The sequence below is a fragment of the Pipistrellus kuhlii genome, unplaced genomic scaffold (assembly GCF_014108245.1).
Source record: "Pipistrellus kuhlii isolate mPipKuh1 unplaced genomic scaffold, mPipKuh1.p scaffold_m20_p_5, whole genome shotgun sequence".
In the NCBI taxonomy this organism is placed as follows: Eukaryota; Metazoa; Chordata; class Mammalia; order Chiroptera; family Vespertilionidae; genus Pipistrellus; species Pipistrellus kuhlii.
Genome location: NW_023425551.1, coordinates 20,141,739 through 20,158,977, shown reverse-complemented (window position 1 = coordinate 20,158,977; position 17,239 = coordinate 20,141,739). Strand labels below are relative to the sequence as shown.

At 40.3% G+C, this 17,239-nt stretch overlaps 1 protein-coding gene across 5 annotated transcripts in view; it reads right to left on the bottom strand.

Moving 5' to 3' along the window:
• Nucleotides 1-17,239, bottom strand: part of ARFGEF3 (ARFGEF family member 3) — a 124,562-nt gene that overhangs the window by 64,678 nt on the left and 42,645 nt on the right. For 2 of the 5 annotated variants that reach the window (XM_045572576.1, XM_036413858.2), the window contains exons 5-7: nt 10,970-11,038; nt 5,462-5,593; nt 1,496-1,618 (exon numbers count right to left, since the gene is read on the bottom strand). In XM_045572576.1, the coding sequence (XP_045428532.1) occupies nt 1,496-1,618; nt 5,462-5,593; nt 10,970-11,038 (324 nt within the window). The remainder of the gene's footprint in view (nt 1-1,495; nt 1,619-5,461; nt 5,594-10,969; nt 11,039-17,239) is intronic. The other 3 variants (XM_036413859.2, XM_036413860.2, XM_036413861.2) reach the window with 3 other exon arrangements.

Below are 17,239 nucleotides of genomic sequence, written 5' to 3'. Positions count from 1 at the left end.
ACTAATATCGTCACACCACCACATTCAAATGCTAGCATACATGAAATTATTTTAACAAAGAGTAAGCTAATATAATAAAAATACTTAAAATTTGCCCTAGCTATGATCAAAGGAAAAAAAAAATCTGCCCTGGTTGATTTGGCTCAGCGTCAGCCGGTGTACTGAAGCATCCTGGGTTGGATTCCGGTCAAGGGCACATACCCAAGTTGCTGGCTCAGTCCCCAGTAGTGGGCATGTAGGAGGCAGCCAATCAATGATTCTTTCATCATTGATGTTTCTCTCTCTCTTCCTCTTCTTCCCTCTCTGAAATCAATAAAAATATGTTTAAAAACTTTTTAAATTAAAACTATTACTTTTTAAATAGAAGCTTAGACTTTGGACAGAGAAAACACAAAAGAAAATTATCAATATTAGTTTTTATGTGATTAGTGTTTGTTTTTCCCAACACCGGCTGCCAGAGCTCATATTAATAACCTGGGCTGGGACCCAGGAGAGCAGGGTGAAGTTCTGGCTCTCTCACTGGTAAGCTCATTAATTTTAGATTTCAACTTCACCTCTTTGGACTTTGTGTCCTCATCTGTTTTTATGAGGAATGAAAAAATTTGACTATCTCAAAAGTTCCACATAAGTCCACGGTTTTCTAAAAATTACATAGTAATTGAGGTTAAAAGTTAGCAATATTTAAAGTGAAACATAAAATCTTAAATTCTAAAATTAATTTCTGAGATATTTTAGACTGTGACTGACAGTTCCCATCCTAAAATCAATGAAGTATTCACTTCAAAATACTTTTTTTTTTTCCAGATTTTAAAAGAACTTTAATCTGAGTTCTTACAGAGGCAGTTTTAAAAGACAAAACAAAACACCAATTTTGAAGAGGAATCATCTCCTTGTTAACATTCCCGGAAGATAATTTATGCAAGAAGCCAATTACATTTATGTTTTCCCTGGAACACTCATGTTACACAATCTGTTCGAGTTCAGAGCAAAAAGCTCCAGGGTGTTTTGATGACAGAGAGACGACAAGTCCAGCCTCACTGCGGTGCCTGCAGGTGAAGGAGACCACCAGCCACAGCTCTTTCGTTAGCGAGAACCCACAGATACAAACCTCAAAGCGTGGAATTAACTGCTATTAATTTTGGATTTACTGCTGGTATTTGTCAATATGTTATAATTCTTTTCTATAACATATTTTTAATCTGATACGTTTGTTTTTAATGATTATAAAAGAAAAGTGAATTTCAAAATAATGACTAAAATAACGATAGAAACTGTAAGGAAAACATTCCCAGAGCTTTGGAGTGAAACAGGCAAATACATATTTAGGAGCTTAATTTATAGAAATAAATGTTCTTCAAAACCAAGCCAGCCCTTCCATTGTTTCAGTAGGAAGCAGTCCTGGCAGAGTGTGGGGGTGGGGAGCTGGCAGTGTGGGGAGTATGTGGGGTGGGGACACATACATGCACTTACACACGGAGACACTGGCAAGGCTCACCGTATTCTCCTGCCTTTGTCGTAACTGCAAAGTCAGGTCACTCAGCATCTGGCTTAGAGTGGCCCGCACAGCAGTGTTTATACTACGCTGGTGACAGCTACATGTGTATGTCTCAATGCACACCTGGTAAAGAGATAAGACAGCAACATACACACTCCATAGATATCAGTGTATTACCAACATGCTTTGGTATTAACCAGAGAGGATATGAAATTGCTCTTAAACAGAAAGCCAGCCTGACTTAGAACTAGTTACATATATAAGTCCTACATATATGTTAAATCCCTGAGCATTTGTGTTTTAAGCATGTAGGAAAAGTATTATTTCCCTACAGATCGTCCCTCTTAGAAGCTCACACTTCTGAGCACCAGAGGAGAATGCAACATAGTGGTGTTAAGATATGCCCAATAGCTCTAATCGGTTTGGCTCAGTGGATAGAGCGTCGACCTTGGGACTGAAAGGTCCCAAGTTCGATTCTGGTCAGGGGCATATACCTTGGTTGTGGGCACATACCCAGTGGGAGGTGTGCAGGAGGCAGCTGATTGATGTTTCTCTCTCACCAATGTTTCTAACTCTCTATCCCTCTCCCTTCCTCTCTGTAAAAAAAAAAAAAATCAATATTTAAAAAAAAAAGATATGCCCAATAATTCCGGGACAAACTCAGGTGGCTGGAAATTAACCAGGAAAAGCTCCCTTCAGGGCAAAATAGAGCAGAGTTACTAACTCCTGAGTTACCAGGTGTGGGGAGAGGATAACCGAAGCCCTTTCTCCTGCTCTATAAACAAGCCTGACCTTGGGTTAACTCGCTCTCCGTGTTCTCCTGGAAACCTGATAAAGGTGGACATCAGCTGTGTTACTAGGCAGCACGGCTTATGGTAAAATGTCCCCAATTACCAAGCTGTATCTGAATTGGGAAACCTGGGGATGTACTTTAAAAATCTAGTAAGGAGTCACAGGTTTGAGCATCCCTGAGTGGCCCTTGTCATAGCTCATGTCCTCTGAGGGAACTCTGCAAGCTCTGACAGAGATGTTGGTTCATTATATATATATATATATATATATATATATATATATATATATATATATATATATATATATAATTATATACACACATACAGTTGACCCTGAACAACACAGGCTTGTATTGCCTGGGTTCATTTACACATGAATTTTTAAAAACTTATGGTATTGATAAATATAGTACAGAACTGCAAATGTATTTTCTTTTCCTTATGATTTTTATTAAGAACATTTTATTTTCTCTGGCTTACTTTATTGTAAGAATACAGTATAAAACATTAACATATGTCAATCAATTGTTTATGTTACTGAGAAGGCTTCCAGTCCATAGCAGGCTATTGGGGGAGTCAAAGGTTACACCTGAATTACCTACTGCGTGAGTGGATGGTGCCCCTATCTCCGTGTTGTTCAAGGGTGAACTTTAGTTGAAATATGAGGCTCCTAAGCCAAGGTGACTGCACCCACAAGGTGCTCTTATCTTCTGGCTCCTAAGCTGACATCTGAGAGCCAGAGGCTACCCTCAGTACTGGTGTTAGGATGCCTAGGAAAGACAAACGCCTGCCATTGACCCGTGTCTGCTCCCTGTCCTATATCCTGCCCAGGGAATATAATGCCAACTGTGGCCTAGTTGTGTCCTGTGAGTCTGTATGTCCAGTGGAACTTGAGCAGGCTCCCTGATGGCTGCAGCATGGAGAAATCCCAATTTTGGGGGGAGTAAAAGTCTCTCACTTGAAGATGCTGCTGCTCAATGTCATGACTTTTTAGATTTTGTTGCCTCTAATTTCTCTGAAAGATATAGGAATGGGCATAACAATAAATGCATACTTTAAATTGGTCCACTTTTTCTCTCTCTAATATATGCAGTCCTTTCCATTTTCCAATCATATTTAGTCCTACAAAAAGTAAAAGGGATGTAGTATGCCTAAATTATTTTTCTAGGAATAACTCCAAGATTATTTACAGTGAAAATACTAGGTTCTCACCTAAATGGCAAAGTTAATTTGATGATTAATAACTGAGATGGAAGAGAGACTAAATGTTAACCTTTGTTGCTAATGCTTAAGCTAGAATTTTCTGTCAGGCCTCTCTGTAATTGCCTTTTTGGTAAAATTAACTAAGTAAAAGTAAATATTTTCTAACAGTTAAATTTATCTCCGGTTAAACACTTAATATTCCAAATGAGCATTTAAAACTCAAAAGTATATTTGGAAGTTGGCTTGGATTTATTCATATCATGTGAAAAAAGTAAGAGCAAGTTTCAAAATATTTACTTTTCAAATTACCATTTAGGACAGGTTAACTTTATATTATTGATTTTTTACAGAGAGAAAGGGAGAGAGATAAAGAGCTAGAAATGTCCATGAGAGAGAAACCGATCAGCTGCCTCTTGCACAACCCCTACCAGGGATGTGCCCGCAACCAATGTACATGCCCTTGACCGGAATCGAACCTGGGACCTTTCAGTCCGCAGACCGATGCTCTACCACTGAGCCAAACCGGTTTCGGTGGCACGTTAACTTTAAACTCATTTTCTCAGATGATCATGGATTGTAATGGAAGGTACTATTTATACATGCTTAGAAAAAAAGGTGTTTTAGTCCTGTAAGGCCTTTATTTCTGCATGTGATAAAAGAGTTTAAAAGCCTTGAAAATACATCTAAATGAGTGCACTGGTTCACTTTGATGAAACCGAATTCTCTATAGTGTAATTAGGCACTCTGGTACTATTAATACCTCAGAATTCAAGTTTTCTTTAAATCTTATATTTTCCCACGAAATCTTTACAACTGTTGATCTTCAGGTTGCTAAGCTTAAATTTCAGGAGAAATTTGAAGTCTCAGAAGCATTAAAGATGAAAGAGTAGCTATTTTGAAAGCTGAACTACATACTTTATATCAATATAAACACAATTCTACTGAATACTATGAGCCATACCCACTATAAAACCTTTCTTAAAAAATTATTTCAGTCACTTTAAACCCATGAAAGAAAGTACATACGAGGGCCTGGATTTTAAGTAACACGAACAGCACTGTATGTAGAAAACGTCCCAGATACCAAATGTGTTTCTTCAACTTTCAATGTCACCACTGTTTTTAGTGTTTAGAGGTTTAACAGTGGAAATGACTTACTGCAGGAGGCATTTTATTAAGGGAAAAGGTAAGCATGTTTACTCTGCTTTTTTTTAAAAAGGATTAATCAAAGAAGCTCATTCTACCCACGATGGGATTATAAATATTCAGGTGACCAAAGGGTATCTTTTTTTAAAAAATATATTTTATTGATTTTTTACAGAGAGGAAGGGAGAGAGATACTAGAAACGTCAATGAGAGAGAAACATCGACCAGTTGCCTCTTGCACACCCCCTACCGGGGATGTGCCCGCAACCAAGGTACATGCCCTTGACCGGAATTGAACCCGAGACCTTTCAGTCCGCAGACCGAAGCTCTACCACTGAGCCAAACCGGTTTTGGACAAAGGGTATCTTTTTAAATGTAAAAATTAGCATGTGTATGATAACTTGCTGTCTTTAGATGCCTAGGAAGAAATGCTTTCAGCTATCCTGACATCTTCTAAAGAAAAGTTCCTTACATTTGCTATAATAATAATAATAATAATAATAATAGTAAATTGGTAGAACTAGGGTTTCCATGATAAATCTGACCACTATATTAAAAGCCAATGAGTTTGCACATTGTGAATGGGTGTTGTTTCTTTCTCCACTATGGGGCAGTGCTAAAACGAGCACATTGAACCAGAAAAGCTAAGAGAATACCAAGTCCAAATGCAGGCTGAGTTTCTGAGAAAGGGCTCATCAATTTCCTCTTTTTGTATCTCCTAGGTCACTTCTACGTTCCATGCCCTTTGCCTTCGTAGTGTAGAATTGACATTTAAAAAGCTCAGTTCTGGACCTCTGCCAGAGGATCAAGGGACCAAGTCCAATACCTTGTGAAAAGCCACAGGCCCCTGATCACCAGGGAACGCACGAAGACACAGGGCAGTGAGGAGTTTCATAATGGACATTTTGGTCATTTCATGCAATTGTGGACATCCAGGTTTACGGCATGCTAAACACAACTGAGAGCAAAAACAAACTGTTAGTGAAGCAAATTAAACCCCGACAGCAGAAGGAAAACAAACACAAAGCTAAGTCTGCAAGCCATATATAGCGATACGAGTTTTATGTCATTGAGTAAGTAGACTGATAAATAACAGTACTAGGTTAAACCCAGGGTGGACTCACTATGATTAAATATGAAGCAGCAGAGTAGAATGTGGCAGATATTCAACACTGGCCAAAGTGATGTCTTTAAAAAAGCTTCCACAATAGAAATGTGCTTAACTTTGCAAAATGCATATGAGCTTCACTGTATTGAATTGTGCATTTACCTTCTCTTTCCTCTCTGAAGGATGAGTGGTGCAGCTTTGTCAAAACAGTGCGTGGTACTGAGTAATAAGTCCCTTAGAGAGAAGAGCTAGCAGGTTTCCAATTGGAAAAATTTTATGGAGATAAAAATAATTTTGAATCTCAGTTAAAAGGAAACTCTTTTGGACAACTCTGACTGTTACTTCCCTCTTCCTCTTTCTCATTCTTCTTGGCTTAGCTGCCATGTTCAAATGGATTCAGATACCTCAGCCCATCCATCCCTGCACCTTCCCAGGCAGAGCCTTCTGCTTGGTCTACAAGGATCCACTGAACTCTAGCCTCTGCCCTCAGACCAGCCCAAAGAAAGCAGAGAGGAGCTCTGCATTGCTCCATGTCTCCTAATTCTAAATAACTTCTTCAAGAGCAAGGCAGAGAATTAAAGGCAAGTGTGGAAATTCCTTGCACAAAAAACTTGTTTGCTCAAAGCCCATCTGGTAGTAAGTTGCCAAAGAACAGAAACCTCAGAGGAGTCAAAACAGAGTACAGAGACTTACCCACAAAGAAGAAAGTGTTTCCAGAAGGAAAAGTGGAAAAAGCAGTCCCTTAAAATGGGATTTCTTTACTCCAATGGCCTCAGCTGATTTGAGACAATGGCTTGGGCTCCTTTGGCCATTTCTCTTGCCAGGAGGTAGGGTTACTCCCCCCAGCCTTACAAGAACCTAGCAAATATAATAAGATGCTTCAAAGAGAAGTAGATAGGTCATCTGTGTCTTATCTGGAGACTATCTGCTCCTTAATTATAGGATACTTTATTTGAAGTCTATCTCAGAAATAGACTATTGAACATTTCAAGGGTTGTTAAGTCAGCTCAATTAAAAAAACAAAAAACACACTTTAATGACAACCAGAATCATTATATTGAAATCTCTGGAGGCAGATCTTGGGCTTCAATGTTTTTGAAGTTCCCTGGGGTAACAAGTAGAACTAAACTATACTCCAAATCCTGTGATAGTAACAATCCTCAGAAAAGATAAACTGTATATCAATAGGTAAAGATACTCAAGAAAATGGCATATGACTAATGGTCACGTGAATCCATGGTCACACAAGGGAGGTGAAATTCATCAATACTTCTGCTTCACAGGTAAAAGGACCATAGAGCCTTTATCAAATTAAATGCCAGGTAAAGTTCTCAGGAGGGTAAGACTCCTAAGAATTTCAGTCAGTTGCCAATATTATTATGGCAAGATCCTACCTCTAAGATGGAGGTTACCAGGAAGCAATACTGCATAGTGGTCAATAGCACATATTTGCATATAAAGAGTCTGGATTTGAATGTCTAGCTAAAGAACCTTAGACAAGCAGATGAACTTCACTTTCCCTGGGATTCTTTATCTAACTTGGTTGTGGTAAACATTAAAAGAGAATGTATGTGAAATGCTACTACTGACATGCCCTAAGGGCTCAGCTATTAACAAATATTACTAACCAGTGTTTTGGAATTGAAGGATGGAAAGTTGATAGATAGATGGAAGTGAAAAAAGGTCCTTGAAAGTAAGAATCTTAAATAAAACAATAATCTTTAAGACAAACTCTGCTTGAACCTGACAGCATGCCACAGAATCAGAGACTAGAAGTTTCCAGTGAGTCAATGAGATCGAACCAGAAAATACACATTTATGAACTCAACTTTCTCACTGAGAAAATGCCATAAAGGAGCTTTCAGCAGGTGTGTTTTTCCCAATGAAACATCATTTCTAAATTTGGTGATATTTCTAATTCCTGCTGTTTCGTAGAAAACCCTGTACTGAAAAAATTTCTTTACCGAGTTTAATTAAGCAAGTTAAGTTACACACCTTCCTATTTACATTTTAAATGCTTAACAATCTTTGTAAAGTTTCAGCAGTGCCTTGGGGAAATAGCCTCATTTTCATACTTAAGTACAAATCCCATTTCCTGATCCACAGGTTTCAGGATAAGCACTATCTTTGAGTAATGGTTACCAGAGTATGAAAGAAAATCTTTCCCAACATTTCCATAGCTGCTTTCATGATTTATTTGAAAGCATTTTTATAAATTATTTCCCTAGCTACATCAAACATGACAAGAGAAGAAAACATCACTTTTTTTCCTTTAAGTTAAAGACTTTTTAAAAAATGTATTTTTATTGATCTCTCAGAGGAAGGGGGAGAGAGAGAGAGAAATTATCATGAATGAGAGAGAATCATTGATTGGCTGCCTCCTGCACGCCCTACACTAGGGATCAAGCCTGCAACCCGGGACTGTGCCCTGATAGGAAATAGAACCGTGACTCCTGATTCATAGGTTGACGCTCAACCACTGAGTCACACCAGCTGTGAAAGTTCAAATATAACCAAGAAAACTTCCTGGAGCTAAATGGTAGTTTTAGGCTGAAATGTCATGCTTTGAAAATAGAGATGCAGATTTTCAAAGGCTAAGTTAGCAGGTGAAAAGCACTTGAGTGCCTACAAAAATCATTGGGTATCATTAAATCTACAGAGCGGTATTATTTTTGTGTGTGTGACAGTATGTCTCTTTGGTAATCCTCCCATTTTGGTGATGAAAAAGCATTTCTTAAATGATTGCTGTAGTGAAAACCAAAAGACTGTAAGCTATTTTGCAAATAAAATTTAAAAAAACACACACCCATAAAATGAAGGCCTTTTAGAAAGAAGTTTATTCCTAGCTCATGTATCTGAAGTAAACAATGATTTCAGATGATTCTACTATTATCCTTTCTTAAATTACCTATATACTATTCATTTGATAATCTAATATTTATAACTACTGATCCATATACTTACATTTGTAAGTTGCTGCTATCTTTTCCTATAAATAGATCTACTCTATGCTCTTTTTATGCCAGGTTACCTAAATATGGATTGAGTGCAGGCATTTCCACTCCTTTTTAAAAGCTGACCCTGTGTCTTATTGGTGAAAACACATATTCAGATAGAACAGTGGAATAACTCTGTAGCAGATCAACTGTTAAGGCATTTAGGAAATATGTTTGAGCCCTAGTTGAGTAGCTCAATTGGTTAAAGCATTATCCTGATATGCCAAGGTGGAAGTTCAATTTCTGGTCAGAGCACATACAAGAAGCATAATCTTAAGTATAGTACAATACAGAGACATCTGTAATACTATCAACAATAAAAAATAAGGTGATAGATGTAAGAATTAGATTTTGTAGTAGCTTTTGATTAAATCAAATATTCTACATAACATGAAATATAAACCTTTTGTAAAGAGGCTATCATTAGATGTTAACATGCATATTCTCTAGGAGATTTCTTTAGGTTCTATTACAAGGCAAAAATAATAAACAGATATCTGAAATAAATAAAACTAATGGGGAATCTAAAATAGTCAAATTCTAAAAAACAGAGTAGAGTCGTGCTTGCCAAGAGGGATAAATAGAGAGGAACTACTATTCAATGGGTATAAAGTTTCAGTTATATAAGATGAATAAATTGTGGAGATCTGCTCTAGATCATTGTGTTCATAGTTAACACTAGAGGCCTGACGCACAAAATTCATGCAAGAGTAGGCCTTCCTCCCCCTGGCTCCTGGGCTGCTGGCACCCACTTCTCTCTGGCTTCCCTCGCAGCCCCAGCTTCATCCGGAAGGTTGTCCAGTCTAATTAGCACATTACACTTTTATTATTATGGATTACTGTATTGTACTACACTTAAGATTATGTTAAGAGGGCAGATCTCATCCTAAGTGTTCTTACCACATTAGAAAAGAATGAACCTGCCCATAATGAGTACTCTCAAAATTCAGTTTAAAAAAATATTGACAGCTGTTCTCTTTCTTTATCTGTATGGAGTAAAACATATAAATGTGTGAATTAAAAGTGTTCTTTCCAACCATGTAAATACATATTTGAGAACTGATTTATACTATAGTGAGAGGTCAGCTAATTACCTGCTTCTTTTTATTTTGACTGACTCACAAAAATGTCCGTGTGCTCAAAAATAATTTTCTCCCTTTACTGGCATACAATACTGTATAAATCCATAAATCAGCCAATACAAATACTACTCATGACAATGTTACCTAGGTGAGGTGATGGATATGTTTATTAGCTTGGTTGTTGTGATTATTTAAATATATATATCAAAACACCAAGTTGTACAGCTTAAACATATACCTTTGTCAATTATACCTCAACAATGATAATAAAAATGGTGAAAAAAGAAAACATATTCAAAGTGTTTAGCATCTACCTGGTATACCCAATAAACAGTAATTATTATAAAAACAAAAACCCATGAGTACTAATAGGCTTTCTTTTTCTCTGTAATTTAAGAATTCGGAATATCAATGCCTCATTGAGGTCTGAAGGTGTACACTTGCCAAAACATACAAACCTTGAAGATAATCTTTTCGAGAAATGGAAAGAAAATTACTCTAAGCGTATTAAAGTACAGCTCTGGAATAATGAGGTTCATTCCAGAGCTGTACTTTTTATCCAAAAACCAAAGGTTTATGCCAGACAGTCAAAAAGCCCAGTTTCCTCTAGGGCATACTCATGGGAGCGCTGGAAGGTAGTGATTGCTCCAGGCTGCAGTACAGATCAATACAGACAGAAAAGAGAAGGCTTTCCAGTGACAGCTACAAAATAGACTCATCGGGGACTAGGAGACAGGAATGGAATTTAATCAATAAACATCTCTCTAAATCAAATACCTGGTTTCTTAAAAAAGCATCTGAAGAAAAATCAAATGCTTTTCAATTGAGCTTGGGGAAAAACAGACTAAGAATGCATTCTGAGCAAGGCACAGTGGGAAGAACCAGTACTGTTATTTCTATGGTTAAAAATTAAATTAAGCCAATCAAAGCATGCAAAGCACCAACACTTAGGACGATGGGCCACCGAGCCTTCTCACAGATCCAATCCTTAGTGGATGTTCCCCAGGGTCATGACCAGAGAAGGCCTTTCCCCACCACTGCTGGGCTCCCTCTGCCTCAGTATGGATGCCAGCTGGGGTGAAGCAGCAGTGAGCAAGCAGCACAAGTACAAGCAGCACCCAAGGTCTGGGGCAGCAGCGGGCACTCACCTCCGCGATCTTCAGCACAGCGCTCCCGTTCAGGTCAAACGTCGGGGTGTAAGTTATGCAGAGTAAAACCTTTACCAACCAGGAGGTGAGGGAGAAAGGGAGAGAGAGGGGGTTAAAAATATAGAAAGTGATTTTTATTCCATACAGCTTTTGTGCAGTCCTGCTGATGACTCCTTTGTTCGTTGCTTTGGCGAATGTGTTGCTGTTGCACGCACCTCTCTTTAATTGGTGGCCACGCACTGTCCAGTAGAGATGAATACTTTAAAAAGTAAAGGATGCTGCCCTCACCCCCAGGGAAGGACCACTGCAAGACAAGCCAGAAAAGGCATTCCTCAACAACTCCAAGAAGTCTACCAGGATCTGATAAGGAAACTAAATGGTCAGGCTTAGTGCTAGGCACTGTATGTGAATGACCTAGATTGCTTTTATGGGAGTTGTCATTATGATTGTCTTTATTTTACTGATAAGGAAACTGATGCCCAGAACAACTTGAATAAGATGCCCAAGATTACTCGGGTAACAAGTTATGGAGCTGAGATTTGAAACCAAGGAATCTGACTCCATATCCTGAACCCCTTGGCAATACTGTCTCTATTTCTTCCTAGATCCAAGCATACTCAAATTTTCTGCTCCCATCCCCCTCCAATCCAGATGGGATTAGAAATTCCTGCATGCTCACTTTCCTCTTCCCTCCAGTAATTTCCCTCAGAAGGCTGCCTGGGATTTACTTATTAGCCCCACGTTACCCTTATTCTCCAACACATAGACTGCGAGTCGATGACATTTGCAAGATCTTTAGTGACCATTAAAAATCTCACTCTCTACTTGTAGAGCTATTAGAGAACAGATCCATGAAAGCCTGTGGCATTTTAAGAATTGCTTCTAATTTTGGAGCTAGGACGCCAGACTCTCCCCTGTCCATTTGGCTCCTGACGCTGCAACTTTGCTAGCTGGTAGCCTCAGACATAAAAGTGCTGGTGTCTGCTCCTTGCTCCCAAACACAGCAGCCAGGCCCTGCCTGCACCTTATCAGCAGCAGCCTCCCGAGAATGCTGCCCAATTCCTGGGAGAGCACTGAAGCCTGGCACCGAATACCACGTACCACATACACACCTCAGCAGCACATTAAAAACACAACTGTCAGGACAAGGACTTTACCAATCTCTCATTCTGAGTCACCAGCCAGGCCAGCCCTAGATGCAGTCCCTGCTTCGGAGAAAGCAAATACACATGCAGTTTCAAAAGGAAAAGGGGATTTTTGCCAATTTTAGTCACAAGGTTAGTTAAGTTCACTATGGGTCTGCCCCTCAGTCTTTTAATCTTTAAGATGCCAGATTCCCAAGCGTCCACTCCTGATAAAAACCCTCTCAATGCTATGCCGGCTGGAAGAGAGGGATAATGGAGCAGCTGCTTTATGGCCTTGTGGAAGAAGGCTTTATTTAATTAAGGACTGTCTTTGCGGGGCTGGTGGTTGGTGTGCCAGAAAGCTGTGGGCAGCAGTCACCAGGATCTCTCTGGCTGGGGAGAGGACACATCTAATACCTCTGATTTGGGCATCCCTTGGTCTGAAACCTGCCTGATCTGGGCTCCTCCTATGCTTGTTCCTCATGTCACTCGTGTAGTTAGTTCTTTCAGGTCTCGATTCAACCTCTACAGCACCTCCGTTCATTTACTTGAGAGCACGTACCAGTCTCATATGTGAAGGATGCATTTACTTATTTATGATCTTCCCATTAGAGTATTACATCCACTGAGCACAGGAAAAGCCCTCAGGCTTTCTCAGATGATGCTTTCTTACTTCAGCTTTCTGCCACTTTGCACAGCTTCCTTTTCTTGTGTTCACCCCCCCACCCCCCCATGGTTATGGCCGGGAGGTGGGGAGGGAGGGTAGGAAGGTATGAGAAATGGATGGCTGCTGGAGGTGGTGGTCTGTGAAGGTGGAGAGGTGAGTCCTGGGCCACCTGGGCCTTGGTGTTTTAGGCATTCATGATAAAGACTGACAACTGGCCACTCTTTATAATGGGAACATAACTATGATTACCACAGTTTCTTATAGGACTGGCGATCGATGTTCTGCCTTCCACCCTGTGCACATTCATACTAAGCACACAAAAGCAAGTTTGAAAGGAAATGTTAAAAAAAACCCAACCCAGCTCTCTGTGAGTCAGGGCTGCGTGCTGGCGGCAGTGGCTGGAGGCAGTGGGAGCCGTGCCTCTGAGTCTCCGTGAAGGGTGTGGAGGTGGCGGATTTGGAAATCAAGAGTCTCAGGGGAACAGGGGTGCCGGACTCCCACTGCCCCAGGGAAGCCAGCGGATGCACAGGGAGGCCTCACAGCCGGGTCTGCAGCAGACAGGCTCCCTTTGCCCACCCACCGCTGGTTTTTCTCAAAACATCTTTGAAGAAAGGTTTTCCCCACCTGATGCCCAGCCACCAACACCAAAAGGCTTACTGAGCCAAATGCAAAAACTAAGCACAACAGACAAGAATGAAAGGAGAGGGAAGCACAGTAAGGAAGCCAGATCCTTAAACTCGCACACTGTTTGTTGTGTTGGGAGCACAGCAGGCTTTAATTATAGCTCTGACAGTGCCCTGGTCCCCCGTGGCTCACAAGATATATACAGGACACCCGTGTCTAGCAAGGATGGTGAGGCAGACAGAAATGACTCACCCAAAAGAAGTGCTAAGTGGAGAAACAGTTGATGTGCCCAATGCCTAGCCAGCATTCATTCACCAAATTAAAACACACAGTGAGTGAAAGGAAACTCGGAGCCACAGAAAATTAATTTAAAGTGCCTGACTTCCACTACATAATGAGAGGGTGAAATTTTTAAATTCACATTCTGAGCATGTTGGCCTCGAGGAAAACAGGAACATCTAAATATCGAGGGCAACTCCATGAAAAACACAGCCCTCATGGGGTCATGGAAGCATACTGACTACATTATCACTGAACAGCAGGAACTGAGTGATAGATAGGCAGCATCTTGCATTCTAGCTGGATGGCACTACCTCTATAAATGACCTACGAGGATAGAAAAAAAGGCTTAAACCCTGGTTGGTGTGAGTTAGTGGTTATAGCATCGGCCTTTGCACCAAAGGGTCGTGGGTTCAATTCCTATCAAGGGCACATACCTGGGTTGCAGGTTCAATCCCTGGACCTGGTCTGAGAGCGTGCATGCAGGAGGCAACCAATCAATGTGTCTCTCTCACATTGAGGTTTCTCCCCACCCCCCAATCTTTCCCTCTCTCCATTCCCCCTACTCTTCCTCCCTCTCTCTCTAAAAATCAATGATAAAATATCCTCGGGTGAGGATTTAAATAAAGAAAAGCTCAGTCTTCCATGAAAAGGGGAAAAATCATTACAAAGGCTATAAAATTCCCAGTCAACTCTGCAATTTAAAATATGTACAGAAACCCCAGATTAAAAAAAAAAAAAATAGCCTGAAAAGGGGAAAATAAAGCTGATCTATTTTAAGAACTGGTACAAGTGAAAAGGATCTGGCAATTCAGAGCTGCCCAAGAGAAGCTGTAATATGCTTCATTTAAGTGAAAAGGTATTCATGCATAGGAAAGAAACATACTATACAGAGGGCTCCATATCCAAGGCTTCAGGCATCCATCAGGGCCTTGACACGTATCTCCCACGTACACGTGGTGGTGGGGACCACTGCATATATTCACTGTGACAGTCAGAAGACAACATAACTGGAGGAGAGACTTTGCAGATGAGATGACATACGAGCAAAGCACTGATGCAGGAGAGAAAAGGGAGAGAGATGTGTACCAAGCAGAGGAAATGCCATGAGTAAGGGCATGGAAGTATGAAGGTAGAGGCTAGCGATAGTGCTAGAAAGTAGGCTGGAACCTTATTGTACTTCAGTTTTAAATGCCCTATGTTAAATGTCCTGTATGTATTATTTTAGAGTTGGTCAGGCCAACAAATCACATTGAAAACTGATTGTACTAAGGCAAATGGGAAATTGAAGTGAGAAAGCAGACACTTAATAAGATGCCAGTGAAGTTAAAGACAGAGTACAGTTGTCCCAATGGCTATGGACTGACTGGGGTGCATTTGGCCAAGGGATGCAGGCAATTCCCAATATAGAAGGCAAACGTCTCTGTATTTATTAACACTGGGTGTCATCCTACTACTGTTCTCCCCACAGACTCCCTCATGTCTGATCAGTCTGCTAACATCTCTTCTGCTTCCTCCATTCCCAGAGCTTTATACGAGATATTAATAAAGTAATACATTTTGAAAAACAGTGATGTCCCTTATTCAACATGCTTAATGCAGGCAATACTGCTACAGATGTGACAGTCACAAAACTGGCAGAAAATGTAAAAGGCTTTTTTCTACAGAACTTATTTGGAGCCCTTTAGATATAACTTAAATCTGTGTGTCCTCTTCATCCCCATTAGATTCATAAGCTTCTTAGTCGTAAGTCCTGACTTCCTGATGCCCATCTGTTGACAGCACCTTGCCAAGCCCTGGGAGGCATGGTGAGTCCTGGCCCAGGTTCAGTCCCTCCTATGTACTGTCCACAGGAGAATCAGAGAGTGCCAGTGGTCAGTGAGACTGCTCACCTATGTGCTTAACCATTATTGGAGAATATGTAGACAATGTGATAAGACAGCCCTTCTGTATAGAAGAAAACTGTCCTGGGAATCTGAATGTCACATCCAGGTGGTATAAATGGCTAAAGGCAATTCTTGCAACCATGCACAGAAGTGTCAGGTGACCTGGTGAGGGCAACCAGAATCCAGTGAGCCTCCTTTCAGATGGCCAACCATCTGGCAGGACCGAACTCTGGAGAGTGAGAAAACCACCTCTGCTCACCAGAGGGCATCTCCCATGAGACTTATGGAACATTCTCTCTGCCTGACATCTGTTCTGCTCTGAACCTGTCTTTGGCACTTAACATAGTAAACGGTAACTTGCCTGAGATTTATGTTTCAAAGACCTGGTTTCTGCTAAAAGCCCGTTTCCAGAGATGGCAACTGCATGTCCACTTTATGTCTACCCGTGTGCTGCATCCTTCGGGCTCCCCTTCATTTACGCAAAAATACTTTTTGAGGTGTTACCAGGCATCAGATCTAGAGCAAGGTGTTGGGCATACAGGGAACAAAAAAAGACACCCTGATACCTGATCTTGCAGGGCTAATGTCTGGCTTTGAAGGCAGTCATAAGATAAGGAATTATAATAAGTTGCTATGAGCATTATGATTGGAAAAATACACTGTATTCTGAGAAAGCTTATCAGGTTTCAATACATAGCACACCAGTTGCACTGCGGTCTTTACCTTTTCATGAAAGTCTAAATTTAATATGTTGTAACATACAATTAACAAATTAAACTCGGGGAAATAGTCAAGAAGCAAGTTGATTTGGGGGAGACAACCTACCTGAAGGCACATCGAGGACATGGGGGCACATGAATGAGCAAGGAATTCTTTTCCTCTTTCTTAAACCATTAAAATAATTTTTATTTATGTATGAGTGCTTCTTGAAGTGATTGTAGTTTCATTTTTCCAAACACCAAATGATATTTGTAAGTCAAACCAAACAAAATATCTACCAGAGCTCAAAAGGGTATCTAAGAAGCAGAGTCCAGCCCACAGAAGGCCGACTTTTCTGGAGCAAGGAGGGAGCAGACTTTCTTGAAATCCTCAGTGCCAGGTGCAGTTCAGACCCCAGCTCTAGTTGTGGCTGATGCTTTAGCTCTGCTACTTAATGCATATCCCCTTCTGCTCCCTGATATGTAATGCCTGGAAACTTCCTCAAATGGAAAGTAATCCCATAATTCCTTCTCTTTAGAAACATTCTGGTTCTTTTTTTCTTGGTCAAATTCAGCAGATAATTCAGTGACACCACCTGCCTTTCTCTAGGAGGTATATATCATTTACAGTTTACAGCTTAGAACATTAAAGCACAGAAAAATTTAAAAAAAAAACTTCCCTATGTTCACCAAGCATTCTAGCTCCAGAAGCTCTGTTTTTACCACTCTGCTACTGAATATTTTGAAAAGCAGAAAAAATAACAAGAAGTTCTACAACGACAGAGTGCAATGATTGTTTGTTAGGACAGTTACATCATGCCATTCTACTACTCTAGCAGACACACTTGGCTACTTAAAGGTTTCTCAGTTAATTCCTATCGAAACGTGTTTCTTTCTCATTACGTTTCATTTGTTTTTTCAGAAGCCGTATTACTCACACTGACCTTGCAATTAACTCAAACACAAGTCTAGAAAGTTTTCCTCTCCACCTA